We start from the raw sequence: 15,087 nt of genomic DNA, 5'->3' as shown, positions 1-15,087 counted from the left end.
CCCAACATTGAGAGCCAGAAAAGTTACACAGCCACGCTTCCCAATTCCCCCTGCCCCTCCCCGCTACAACCTATGAACACATAAACAAATCTATGTAGGGGAGTGGCCAGGACGCCGACGGAGATGGACGTGTAGCAGAGGAGCTCGCCAGACCCCCTAATAAATAAACAAATAGAGGCTCTTTTCCCCCGAAAATTCCTCCTCCTAAAGCACTACCCTAGACCCGCAACCCTAGAGGAAATGGCTAACAAACAAAAATCCCAAACAGCCCAGGCTGTTAACAAGCTATTCTCCCCACGAAACTCAGAGGCGGCGGCAGGAGGCCGAGATGGCGCAGGCCCATCAGGCGCACGAGGCCCCAAACAAACTGCCCAAACGCAAGACCGGCATGAAATGCCAGCGCAGCCGGCGGCAACACTCACCCGAGAGGACATGAAAGAGCTTATGGCAGAAATGCTGCATGACCTGCAAAAATCGCTAAAGGCCGATCTCAGATCAGCAGTCACTGAGCTAAAGCAAGAACTGACAGGCCTAAGGGAGTGCACGGATGTACTGGAAGGCAAAATGGAGGCCTCCACACAGGCCCAAGAATTAGCTGCAAACGAGATATTTCGGCTCGGGGCTGAGGTAGAAAGTCTCCGCGACTCCCTAGAAGATCAGGAGAATCGCGATAGGAGACAAAACATAAGAATCAGAGGCATTCCCGAGTCGGTACTTCCAGGGCAGTTAAAGACTTACCTCCTGGAACTCTTCACCTCCCTATGTGGAGACTTGAATCAGACGGACCTTGAACTGGACAGGGCTCACCGCTCCCTTGGCCCTAGATCAGAGGATCCAAAAAGGATGAGAGACGTCATAGTCAGACTTCATAAATTTTCGGCAAAAGAAAAAATAATGGAGGTTGCCCGAACCAAAGATCTCATCACATTTGAGGACAGCCAACTGCAACTTTACAACGATCTAGCCAAAAGAACTGTAGATCGCCGCAAGGAACTAAGACCCCTAACCATACTACTGCGGGACAGCGGAGTAAAGTATAAATGGGGCTTCCCATTTAGACTAATGGTGCAGCGCAATGGAAAGATGCTCTCAATTAAACATCAAGAAGATATGGAGCACTTTGCTAAAGCACTAAACCTCACCCCTCCTGCCAGCTGGAGAAACGAAGGACCCAGACAAGAAGAGCCCCCAACCAGAGCCTCGGAAAGGCTGGCGGGACAGAGGGGTCAGAGGATTAAGTAGAAGAACTCAACCCCACACTCTCAGCACATACAAAGGCACCATCCCCAAGAATGACACAAAGACCCCACCTTACCAGCACTGCAGGGAGAGGATGAGCACTGCCGGAGATGACTACACCGACCCACCGGGAGAGGAGAGACAGCTGACGAGGGAACAGCACCGCTCTCAAATCTTCACAACCGCTTGCAACACCCACTTCACTTACCTGAAAAGTGAGACGAGGCTCCAATCGGCGGAAGATGGAGGGACCAGCATTCTGCGCCCCCCCCCCCCTTGTTCCCCTTTTTTATTTTTTATTTTTTATTTTTTTCCTCCCTCTTTCTCGCCATGTCCCCGTCCTCTTGTTGGCTACCTGCGGCCTTTCGGCTTCTTTTGGCCCCCGACCCTCCCCGTGTGGGATCCCTGGAGGTGGAGAGCCGGACCTTCCCGGCCTTATGATCTCCCGAGCCCAGGGCAAACTGCTCCGGCAACCGTGAGTAATCCCTAAAAAATCCCTGCAGAGATTGACGGTGCCGGACGGGTTGGGGGGGGGGGGGGTCATGCGGCGAGTTGGAGGGGGGCGACGCACAGAGGCTACGCCTCACTGGCTGGATGTTAGCGGGTGGCCCAGCCCCGCGGCCTGGAAGACCCTTGGTCTGGCCCTGCGGCTGGGAGATGGGGTCGGGGATCTCCGTGGACTGGTTCTGCTGAGAAGAGCGGATCCCCCCCCCCTCTCCCCTCCCCGGGTGGCCCCCGCGCTTTCCCCTCGGGCGATACCCATACTCACGGACTGGTGCCCCACAGCCGGGGGAGGCCTGACAGAGAAGAGACACCGAGCCGGGACAATTAAGTTTGAAGTTGTCACCCCGCCCACTCGCTTAGCCATAAGGAACGGTGACCTAAGACTAACGCATGATATTATCCCCCCTCCCCCCTCCCCCCTCCCCTCCCTATAGTCCTGCCTCCCCCCCCCCTTTCCCCCCCACACGGAGACCCCCTTCCCTCACTCCACCCCGGAGTAATAAAACTAACACCATAGACTCCCCCCCCTCCCTTTTCCCTCCCTCCCACCCCCCCCTCCCTCCCACCCCCCCCTCCCTCCCCTCCCTTCCCCTCCCTCCCCCTCACCCCCCCTCCCTTCCCCTCCCTTCCCTTCCCCTCCCTCCCCCTCACCCCCCCTACCTTCCCCTCCCTTCCCTTCCCCTCCCTCCCCCTCACCCCCCCTCCCTTCCCCTCCCTTCCCTTCCGTGCTTACATCCTTCACCCCACCAACCCCCCCCTAGACAGCCATATAACGCTTTCCCCCCCCCTCCTCTCCCCCCCCTCCCCCCCCTCCCCGCCCCCCCCTCTCCCCCCTAAAATCCTGTCTCTCCCCCTCCCTCCGCCCCCACACAGAGACCCCCTTCCCTCACACCACCCCGGCACACTACCGGCCATCCCCTCGACCCCCCCCCCCCCCTCTCCCTACCTCTAAGAAGCGCCCAGCCACCCCTAGGACAGACTAAGAGAACTTCCCTCCACCACACACTTAGACACAACTACAACCCCCCACCCAAAGAGCACATAGTACACAACCTAGAAAAAGAGCTAACATATAAAATACACTCTGTTTACACAAGGCGGTGAGGCAAAACAAAACATCAGGACAATGTTAAAGTCTGCTTCAAACTGGTCTAGAATGTTATCTAGCACTAGATGATGCTATGTTATGTGAAATGTTGTTGAGTTATGTTAGGATAAGTTAAATTATGTTATATTATGCCAAAAATGTGAGATCCAATAGGGGAGCCTCTCTCCTAGACAAAAATGTGATGATACCCTGGATATATGATATATGACTGCTCATGTAACAGGTACTTAATAAAACTAACACCATAGACTCCCCCCCCTCTCTTTTCCCTCCCTCCCACCCCCCCCCTCCCTTTTCCCTCCCTCCCTCCCACCCCCCCCTCCCTCCCCCTCACCCCCCCCTCCCTTCCCCTCCCTCCCCCTCACCCCCACTCCCCCCTCCTCCCTTCCCTTCCGTGCTTACATCCTTCCCCCCACCAGCCCCCCCCCTAGACAGCCATATAATGCTTCCCCCGGCCCCCCCCCCTGTGTCCCCTCCCCCCCGCCTCCCCCATCTAGTTACCAGCAAATATAATAATTGGCGGGGTTCTAAAATTGAATAAAGGTGACGAATGGGAAAGGAGCCACACAACAGTAGCTAAGGGTCTGGCCCCCCTCTGTTGCGACCCAACCGTCGTATCCAGACACACCCCAGAAGGGCGCCCAAGCCCAAACGCCGGTCATCCAAAGACCAGGCGAAACCATTTCAGGACCAAAACTGGCCCTACTTCTATCTTTTCTCCACCTGCTGGTTCTGTCCCAGCAAATCTTTACCCCCCCTCCCCCTCCTCTCCACCCCTCTCCCCCTCCCCAAAGGCAAACCCAGCACACCCCCCCTAGAAGGAGGCCCAGCCCAATAGGCGACCTCAATCATACAGGGTCTTTAGAATATAAAAACAAGGTCTCCCCTAGTGGGAAAGGAGGGACCCCAAGACCCCGAACAACTAGAAACCAACAATGGCCACTAAGGCCCCAATTAAAATCCGTTCCTTGAACGTTAAAGGACTACAGAATAACCGAAAAAGAAGGCTAGCTTTCATGGACATGAAAAAATCAGGGGGAGACATTATATTCTTGCAGGAGACCCACTTCACATCACAAGACCCCCCAAATTTATTCAAAAAATTCTTCCCAATGTGCTTTTTTGCATCATTTAGTAGCAAGAAAAGGGGTGTAGCTATCCTGATCAGACAAGGCACCCCATTTAATCATGTCAAAACAACGGCGGACCCAGAGGGTAGATTTCTAATGGTATATGGCTCCCTTGCGGGCTCAGCAATCGTTCTAATCAATGTGTACGCCCCAAACGAGAACCAAACAGAATTCCTACAAACTGTTCTCGAGGGCGTTGACCCGGGATATCTGTCATCGATAATAGTGGGAGGAGACCTAAACATGGTCTTAAACCCCTCCGAGGACAGATCAACCACAGTGGGCCCCTCCCGTACAACCCACTCCCAGATCAAGGGGAAAAGGTTTAGGGACATTATGAGCGAATTCTCGTTAGTGGACATTTGGAGAACCCAACATCAGGGCCAGAGGGACTATACTTTTTACTCAGCGCCTCACCAGACTTACTCTCGAATAGACCACTTTTTGACCACCAAAAATGTGTTGGCGGCAGCCATAGAATCAGACATTGGCTCAATCACATGGTCAGACCATGCCCCGATCACCCTGACACTGTCAATCCCCTTTGAAAAAACAACAACCTATGCATGGAGACTGAATGATTCACTACTTAATCACCCAGAGATTGAGAGAGATATAAGATCCTCACTTAAGGACTATTTCTCCCTCAACGTGGGAACAGTCTCCTCTCCAGCAATCCTATGGGAAGCCCATAAGGCAACTATCAGAGGGAAATTTATTTCCATCGCTTCCCACAGGAAAAAAGCCCGCCAAACGCTAATTAAAGAACTCACATATAATATAAAAGTAATAGAGCAAGCTCATAAAGCAAATCCATCAAAAAAGTATACAAAACATTAATAGAAGCTAGAACAAAACTTAGACAAACCCAGCTGGAAGACGTTGAAAAGGCCCTCAAATGGACCAATCAACAATATTATGACAAAGGGAACAAAGCTGACAGACTATTAGCCAGTAAATTAAGAGGGATACAAAAAAGATCCCAGATAACGGCGATCAAGAGTAGGTCTGGAGAAATTCAATATAGTGAAAGCAAAATAGCAGCAGAATTTACTAAATACTACACAGAACTATACAACCTAAGAACTAAAAACGGCCGACCCGAACCGATAGCGTCAGAAACTATAACTCAATATTTAAATAAATGTCAACTCCCCTCACTGACGGAGGAGGAAAACACAGTCCTCAATGCTGAGATTTCAAAAGAGGAACTGGAAGAGGCGGTCAAATCACTAAAGCTCACTAAGTCTCCTGGCCCTGACGGCTTCACAAATGTCTACTATAAAAGATTCTTGCCAACCCTATCTACGCATCTGCTAAAAACATTCAACCATTTCATGGAAGGGAACCAAATCCCCTCAACAATGTCTCTAGCCAATTTGGCAATAATACATAAGGAAGGCAGAGACCCGATGCAATGTGGAAGCTACCGTCCAATCTCCCTCCTCAACAGTGATCTCAAGCTGTATAGCAAAATTTTAGCAAACAGATTAAACCCAATATTACCGAGGTTAATTAACATTGATCAGGTAGGATTTGTTACGGGGAGACAAGCCTCTGACAACACCCGAAAAATAATCGATATTATCGATCATGTCCACCTCACAGGCACCAAAGCACTACTGTTAAGCTTAGACGCAGAGAAGGCGTTCGATAGAATATACTGGCAATTTCTGGACCAGACTATGTGTAAATTTGGCTTTAAAGACACATACCTAGAGGGGGTCCGTAGACTATACCAAAATCCATCAGCAACGGTAAAACTACCAGGGGGGACTAACCAAAGATTCGAGATAACTAATGGGACTCGACAGGGGTGCCCCCTATCTCCTCTCCTCTTTGCGCTAACGATAGAACCACTGGCTTCAGCAATACGACTCAATAAAGACATCCAGGGAATAGATATTGGAAATAGGCAGCATAAAATTTCTCTATTCGCAGATGATGTCATCTTAACCCTCTCCAAACCCCAAACCTCATTACCCAACCTTCAAAAAGAACTCCGAGACTTTGGAAAAATCTCAGGATATAAGATAAATAATGACAAATCAGAAGCCCTGAACTTAAGTCTGCCAGAGCCAGAGGTGAAACTCCTCAAACTAAACTTTAATTACCGTTGGAGTTCCTCTTGTATCAAATACTTGGGAGTTAAGATATCGAGGACCTACCAATCACTATATAAACATAACTATCAGACCTTGTTCCATAAAATCAAACAAGATTTGGAAAAATGGGGAGGATATCAAATATCATGGATCGGGAGAATGATCTCGGTCAAAATGAATATACTCCCTAGATTATTATATTACTTCCAGACTCTCCCGGTCCACATCCCTGGCTCAGAATTGAAAAATATTCAAAAATCAATCTTCCATTTTATTTGGCAAGGTAAAAAACCTAGAGTCCCCAGGTCAGTTCTCTTGGCTTCAAGGGGGAGAGGAGGACTGGGAGTTCCAGACATTACAAAATACTATCTGGCCGCACAATTGAGACAGGTGGTAGTCTGGACCGCAAGCCCAAATCAATATTGCTGGCTGGATATAGAAACGCAATATGCCGGAACGCCTTCACTGCCGGCTTGCCTATGGTCCTTGAGCAGGGAGGACATGCAAAATAACAAATTCAAATTAGGCCCAATGAGACACACTTGGGAGACCTGGACGAAAAGCAAACTCAAGTACAAGCTCACATCGCCACAATCCCAACTCATACCAATCCACAGAAATCCGAAATTTCCACCTGGCTGTGAGCCCAGACAATTTGACCAATTTCAAACCAAAAACATTAAAACGATTGCCGACCTCCTGAGCCTCGGGAAGTTCCTGAGCTACCAAAATCTACAAACCAAGTATGACATACTAGGACTGAACGTGTTCAAGTACCTACAAATTCGGCACTTTCTCCAAACATTATCCCCAACATTGGAATTTCCCCCTCTCACAGGTTTTGAGCGACTTTGCAGCGAAACAGATCACCAGAAAGGTCTAATAACACAAATTTGCACAGAGCTAGGAGGGACTACAGAAGTCCCCACGCATGACTACATGCTGCATTGGGCAGCAGAATTGGATATAGTTATAGACCGAGAGGACTGGGAAAGTATTTGGGAAAATGCCTCAGGAACTTCCATATGTACCACAATCAAAGAAAACATTTACAAAATACTGTTCCGCTGGTATCTCACTCCAGTCAGAATAAATCAAATCTACCCACTGGCATCCGATCTATGTTGGAGAGGCTGCAGTCAAAAGGGGGACATGGCCCACATTTGGTGGACATGTCCGGAAATTCAGAAATACTGGGAAACAACACAAAAATTAATAGAGGAGGTCACAGACCTCAAAATACCTGTTGAACCGCTGACCTACCTGTTGGCCAGGCCCCTAGACTATCTGGACCGACCAACAGGAAAATTAGTCTCCTTCATCCTCACGGCGGCTAGGTGTGCGGTGGCAGCCGCCTGGAAGAAAGTGTCTCCCCCCTCGAAACAAACAATAATAAGAAGGGTGCAAGAAGTAATGGACATGGAGAGATTGTCTGCTTTCCTTAAGAGGTCTTCTACCTCATTTACAGCAATTTGGGACCCATGGTACACCTATTTGGCGCATATAAGACGAAACGCCCCCTAACAAACTAGAAGCCCAATCCACATTAAAGCCCAAACCAAAATCACCAAGGTTCTGGGGATCATGACCACCCCCTGCTATACCCTTTGTGCCCTCTCCACCCTCCCCCCCGACCCACACCCTGCCCCCCCTTCTCTACTTCCTCTCTGTTTCCATACTCGCACCTCCCTGATGGACTTCATGAGATCAGGGAGGCGTTGAGCCTTTTCTTTTCTCTTTTCTCTCAAGAAAAAGAAAAAATGTACATTAGGCTGACATATTGTTTATACCGTACCTAGCATGTAATTGTTTAACTGCCTAATAAAAATTTTTTGGAAAAAAAAGAAATAGAAGAATACTTTGTAGCTGCTGAGTAACGCAGACTGCAGAATTGATTGAAACTGAAAGGCGGCCATTATGTTAGGCACACAACAAGGAGTTTGACAGATTTATAACAGTAGCAGCGGCTTTGGTAAGAATGTAGAATTATACATTGTCACATGCTTTACATATACAAATAATAATAAGAAAAAAAGGGGGAATGTAATATTGCTGCTATAAACTACATACAAAAATAAACTAAACAATATTCCCCAGTAGAATATTTACAGTTATCATATATGGTTGAGCTGAAAGAAGCAGGTTCCGCCTACTTTTTTTTTGTTGTTCCTTCGCATGGCTGGGAAGCAGGGGCTTTTTGGAGCAGAACCGTATTAGTTTCTGCTCCGAAGACCCCTGTGTCCCGATATGCAGACCTGCAATCGTAGCGCCAGTACCATCTCACTCCAGGGGAATCAGAATCCGTGCGGAGGCTGAGGGAAAGCGGGTGCTTTCCCTGGCCTTAGTTTGCGCGCCGTCCGGGGGCGTGTTGGGGGCGGGCCAATGACATCACGGAGCTGGTTCGTCCTCATTGGGCGAACCGCTCACGTGACCGGCCCTGCTCTCCCGTGAGTGCTTAAACTAAAAAAAAACTTGTCGGCTACTTTTCCGCACGCTTGCGGAAGCGTGCACGAGCCCCTGCTAAAGCTGCTCTCGTTGCGGCTGCAGGGGCTCACTGCCATGCCCGCTGCCTTAGGCCGACCAATAAGGCGAGATATCACCCGTTGTTGGTTCCTCTTGGCCAGCGTGACGCAGTGGATTTAAACACCCAGGAAGTCGCGGCGCTAGAATTTTTGGTATGTATCTCGTGATCCAGGACGTCTCCGGAGCTGAATGTAACAGATTTGATCTCTGGAGACCCCCTGCTTCAAACATACAAACTGGGGGTTGGAGGTAAATGCTGCTCAAAACACAGATAAGAAGGGGAACAAAATAACAAACGCAGATGGCTACACGCAAATCCTTGTATGTTTTAAACAATGTGTAAACATGTACAGAACTTGAAGGGGGTTTAATATAATACCAGCCGTCTATAAGTCCGAGTTGGAAATATGATGGAATGCTATTCATGTGAAGTATGCTTTCTAATGATTACATCTATTTTAGTGCACTGATATTGTATTCCTTGGCAGCATTATTATTCCAAAATGTAAACAATGAAAATTGAATGCACTTACCGTAAAAAAAAAATTTTTTAGTGTGATGCTAAGAATTGTTTTTTTTTTGTTTAAAAAAATACAGGAAAGTATCAAAATCTGCCCACACTTTTGAAAACAAAAGATATAACGTTAAACCTTAGGCGGCATTTGTTCCAAACATATCAGCATGGCTATAATTGTATTAAACTGGATAACCAGTTAATTATTTCAGATGTTTGAAGAAGGCACTTACTTGAGTGACAGTAGAAATTAGAATTTTAAACATCAATAACAGTATAACTTCTATCCAGCCGTGTTGTTTTGTAACATGCATGCACTGTAACCACACTGTTGCATGTATCTGTTTATATACTTAAACAGGACCACTATCGGATATCCCAGGAAGAGGAGGAAAAGGTTGGTTAGTGCAAATTACAAATCTCTTGGACTTTGTTCTTAATGGTTTGAAGTAACAGGGAGAGCACAGATGGTTGACATCAACAGTGTTTAGATGGGCATGCTTTATAATCTGAGCAAAGCAAGTAAACAATGACAGAGGCTTTTAAGGAATTATATTTTACATTAGTGATTCCCAACAGGGACTTTGGGAAATCTGTACTGGCGGCTCCCAAGCAGGATAGTGCACCCCTGAGCCCGTGTGGGGACTGCACACTTAGTAAGTCCCCAAACTGCACCGTAGCGTGGGGTGAACCACTGTTACAGCAAGAGCTTCCAAAGTTGCTCACCACAATGCTTTGCATCCACATCAGTAAGGCATTGTGGGGCGTGACTTTGGACGCTATACCCCCACCCCCAATCATGCTGCCTGAACACACTGGCGGGCAGTTTGGGACCTTATTAAGCTTGTCTTCCCCCACAAGTTCAGGACACAATACTGTCTGAGATCGGTCACACAGTTTTGTTAGCGATAGTCTGAGTCGGCAATAAGATTGATTCATTTGGGGTTTATGGAACCAATATGTTCTAGTGTGGGGGAGGGCGCTGTGTAACAAAGGTTGGGAAGCTCTGTCCTACATGAATAGTATTGGTGAAAAGCATTTCACACACTGGGAACCTTTCATGTAAGCAAGGGGTGGCGACTCCAGTCCTCAAGGGCCACCAACAAGTCATGTATTAGGGATATCCCTGCTTCAACACCGGTCATTCTGTGCTGAAGTAGGGGTATCTTTAAACCCTGACCTGTTGGTAGCAATTTAGGACTGATGAAGTTGACCACCCCTGATGTAGACGAAACACAAAATATCCTGCAGACCTCACTCTATGAAATATGTCAGTTCGTACGACAGACTAAATTATGCATTTAGTGTAGATGCCTGCTTAAATAGTTTACCCTGAGGTTAGCAGGCGTAATCATTTTTTAATCAAAAGAGGCAACTAAACTTTGTTATAAGACTTATGTAGAATGGCACTGATAAATTGCAAGCCAATTTGGGAGGAGCGCAGAGTTTTTCTTTACATTCCATAAATGTGTATGTATGTATGTATGTATGTATGTGTGTATATGTCTATCTCTACTGACCAGTGTCTCTAGACGGATTGATATCTCTTGCTAAACGTAATTAATCAAAACCAAGGTTATTCCTCCGATCTCCCAGAACTGCCTCTATTGTGTATTGGGTGACAAATCTTTCATCAATAATTGAAAAGGGGGCTTGACTCTTGGATGTTATGATTAGCAGGGCAGTCTCTCATTTCCCATTCACAGGCCTTGTTGTGCAAGATAATGTGACTTGTGCTGACATTTTGTTTGTTACATTGTAGCTGCTTATTCTTTTGCTCTTTTTAATTCGATAAGTGCACTGACAGTGAAAATAAAGGGGGACCAAGGTCAGAAGAAACAAATACTTCAATAGACACAATGGACATCGTGGGTAATTGTCTCATCACAGAAACGGGTTCTTATTATTCATTATTATTATTGGAAAGTAATTAGTAATAATATAGGAAACTTGTTACACAGCCAATAAAAAAAACACAGATAAAGACAGCAGACATTGTCCACTTGTCCTATTTCCTGTTAAATCATAGACTTTACCAGACATGTGACTGTTATTGGGAACTTCCTACCCCGTAACATTTTTCTTGTATCTGCATTTGTTACTTATTAGCCTCGAACACTTCCACTGGAAGGCTGTTCCACACATCTACTACTCTTTGAGTAAAAGAGAACCTCCTCAAATTTCCCCTTTTTAACACTCTGAAACTTTAAAGCTTAATCCATTGTCCTTGTCTTCTTAAAGCAGCAGTTCAAGCTGCCATTTTATGTATTTATTTTTTCCTTTAATATGTGCATCAGTACAATCCACACACTGATAACTAATTAGCTAAGTTGCCGATCGATCTGTTCTCCTGTGATCGATCGGTGTAGATTCGGCTCAGGGGTTCACTAAATGGCTGTCAGTGCAGCAGAAGAGGACCAAAGATGCAAAGTTCTCTGGGGAAGATCATGTGACCAGGCAGTCACTAGATACAATTAGTGCACTGCTAGAGAGAGGGCAGGGCTCAAAAAGGGGTGTGCCAGAGTCTGTTTCAAAGAAGAAAGAAGGGGATGTGACTTTGTAAACGGTTGCTATCGAAATAAAAAATGCTTGTTACATTATAATACATTAAAAATGTAATTCAGAATTGTTGGGGGGAAAAAATGCTGCAAGTATTTTCTTATAGTACAGAACTGATTTATCAACAAAAAAAAAAACACATGTAGGATATTGCTTGGTCTGCAACTTTAAGCAAATTGGTTGTTTATTTAAGTGAAATAAATACCCTTTTTCAAAATGCATCCCTCTACTTGGAAAGGAGTTTTGTGTGGAAGCATAGTACAGCTGATTTGATAATGGCTTCAACTGTCATACAGGTAGTCCTCACCATCCAACGTTTCACTTTACAACGAATGGCATATTCAACACTTTACAAGGCAACCCTAAGGGTTATCGGACGCCTGAATGTGCTACCCAACGCTCACCTCCACTGATTAACAATGGGACTCGCTTTACAATGATTTAACTATCCAACGCTGCTCCCAGAACGTATTCCGTTGGATAACCGAGGACTGCCTGTATTGATTTTGACAAATATAATGTATAGTATATATGTATAAACCTAAGATCATATTAATCGTTATTTTAATAATATCAATAGAAATATTCGCTTGTCTACTATGTATTTTGGAAAGTTGTTTGCCTGTTCGCTCTAGATTTGGATACCTCTTAAGATACCGTAACCACATTTTGCATGATGGTTCCTGAGATCAAGGTGCATGTTTTTGTCTGTTGTGAAATTGGATACATTCTATTTTTTATTCTTTGAGTTATTACAATTTCTCTGACAAGCATGTCAGTCACTGGGTGTTGTACCTGGTAGGCTGAGTATCTGGCATGTGACATGATACTGGTGACATCACACATAGCCTGGTGGCAGATAAGGGAGTCAGATAGCTGTAAAGTTTACACAGAAAGCAGACAAAGAAAGAAAGAGGATGTCGGTGGCGTATGAGGAGAATGTAAGAATGCTGGAGGAGAGAGAGGCGGAAGGAATTGGGGACATCATAAGGTATTAAAAGAAAGTGCTATGAGGGGGGGGGGGAGAGAGAGAGAAGAAAATGGAGGGATGAGATTGGTTTTTCTTAGAAATCCTGATAAACGGTGGGTACTTTCAGCTAGTAGATAATAAAATTATCAGTACCCAGTAATAATGCTCTGATGAAGTTTGAGTTATTCTGTTGAACGATACAAACACGTTTTAATACTAACTGTGCTCTGTTTTGCTTGTTCAAAGATCGACATGAAAATAAAGGCCATGGAAGCCAAATGCCACGAAGAGAAGCTGAAGCTACAGCAGAAACATGACGGCGATGTGCAGAAGGTACGAGACCCTTACGCGTGGGGGAGTTTAGCTGTGCTTATGGTTGCCTGGGTCAGTCCCCTGTCCATCCCTACCTAAATAACAAGGCAGAATCCCTTTCCTGCCCATTTGTGCTCTCATGTTCCAGAGCGGTGGGAGCGGGGTTGGGGGCAGGAGAATCAATGCTGACCTTCATAACCGCTTAAGAATGGCTTTTTTTACACGAGCTATTTGTGAGGTGCGTGTATACAAATTATACTCAATGTTGCAGGAATGGGTCTTCCGGCAGTCTGTTATCCAGTTGCGCTTTAAACAGTGCAGCAAGTATCCGGATCTGCCCATTCTGCTGACCAGTTCACCTCACAACCGACTTATCTCCTTTCCTGTTTCTAACTTTCTCTCTCCTTGGCTAGCAGTCTCCTACAAGCCTCCTGTTTCAAATCTGAGAGTGTCAGCCAGTCTCTCTTAAGCCCTCTCACTGTCACCTGGGCTGTCTCTCTTTGTGCCTCAGACTTTCACTAGCTATCTCCTGTCTGTCTCAGAATGGCAGTTGGACTCCCTCTGTGTCTCTCAGACTGACAGTTGGTCTCCAGATTCTATTAGTTTTTCTTCTTATCCAATCAATATCTCCTGTCATGTGTTGCTAGGCAGATCAGGGACAGTATAGTATTCCTTATTGCACCATGTGATCGGTGGAGTAGATTCATTCTGTATTGTCCACAGTATATACATTTGTAGCAGGGTGTACACGTGTTTCCATTGACACGCTTGACGCAGGGGATTTAAATACACAAGTACCGGTGGTTCATTTTCCCCGTTTGTATTGCGGGAACCAGAGCTGAAAGTAGCTCAGGGCAGCGCAGGGGACCCTCTGGTTCTCACCCATTCTAAAAATGGGTGGTAATATAATATCTTTTATAAAGTGCATTCAATGTGCACAGCGCTGTACATGGGATTTTGCAGGCACAAAGAACCTCTACCCCGAAAAATGTATCATCTAATTTTTAATGCCTGAGACACAGAGATTAGGGGTCATATTTAATAAGCCCTACGGCACCTGTCGGCACTATAAAAAAAAAAACCTAAAGCCCTTTCAAGCCCATGGGCTGTAAAGCAGTGTTCCAGCTCTGGAAGGTGTCTTATGGCAAAAGTTTGCGTATTAAATATGGGCCAGATTGACCTTACCCAAGGTCACAAGAAGCTGACGCTGGAATTCCAAGCGAGTTACATAGTCCTATAGTAGATGAGTTTGAAAAGAGACGTACATCCATCTAGTCCAACCCACCTGCTTGAAATGCAGTGACATTACCGCTGAGCTATATCTTCAGCCTATTTTACCTCCATTTAGCACAGTGGTTCTCAACTCCAGTCCTCAAGATCCCCCAACAGGTTAGGTTTTAAAAATATCCCAGGTTCAGCACAGGTAGCTCTGTCTTCGACTGAGCCACCTGTGCTGAAGCTGGGATATCCTTAAAACCTGACCTGTTGGGGGGGGGGGGGGGTGGATCTTGAGAACTGGAGTTGAAATCCACTGGTTTAGCAGCTAAGAGTTGCTGAGACCCTGAACTTCTAAATATATAATACTAGCTGAGAGACACGGCGTTGCCCCGGTATGTAAATGCGTAATAGGTAGTATTATTTATAAATGGTGGAACAATAGGTGACTATTTTTTGGAAAGGTTGGATAATAATGTTGAAAAGAAAGATGGAAGAAAATGTAATACGATGTTGTATAAAAATGGTTTATTGTAAACACACCACAGTACAATGTATATTGTGGTGACCTAAGTGATGTAAAAAATGTGAGGCGTGTGTCCTGCTAGGGCGTGAGCGTGTGTGAGGTGGCGGGTGGGTGTTCAGTACGGGTGGCACGTGGGTAGTGAGTGCTGGCTGTGGGTCGGGGTCCTGCTAGGGTGTGAGGCGGCGGGTGTGTGGCGAGTGCGGGTGACAGCTGGTCAGTGATATTGTTGCGTAGGGGCAGGATGCGGCAGGTGTGTGTCGAGTGTGTGGGGTGGGTGAGAGGCGGCGGGTGTGTGTCGAGTGTGGCGGGTGTCTGTTGAGTGCGTGCGGCGGCTGTGTGGCGCAGGGGTGTGAGCGGTGGGCGGGTGAAAGGCAGAAGTGCG

At 46.4% G+C, this 15,087-nt stretch overlaps 1 protein-coding gene across 4 annotated transcripts in view; it reads left to right on the top strand.

The window, feature by feature from the left end:
• Window positions 1-14,342, top strand: part of LOC142476748 (centrosomal protein of 112 kDa-like) — a 69,013-nt gene extending 54,671 nt beyond the window's left edge. For all 4 annotated transcript variants that reach the window (XM_075581907.1, XM_075581906.1, XM_075581905.1 and 1 more), the window contains one exon: window positions 12,899-14,342. In XM_075581907.1, the coding sequence (XP_075438022.1) occupies window positions 12,899-13,063 (165 nt within the window). In that variant the 3' untranslated portion in view covers window positions 13,064-14,342. The remainder of the gene's footprint in view (window positions 1-12,898) is intronic.
• The last annotated feature ends 745 nt before the right edge of the window (window positions 14,343-15,087 follow it).

This window comes from Ascaphus truei, unplaced genomic scaffold, assembly GCF_040206685.1.
Source record: "Ascaphus truei isolate aAscTru1 unplaced genomic scaffold, aAscTru1.hap1 HAP1_SCAFFOLD_1696, whole genome shotgun sequence".
NCBI lineage: Eukaryota > Metazoa > Chordata > Amphibia > Anura > Ascaphidae > Ascaphus > Ascaphus truei.
The sequence above is the reverse complement of the archived record's forward strand: the minus strand, read 5'-3'. Positions and strand labels throughout refer to the sequence as shown.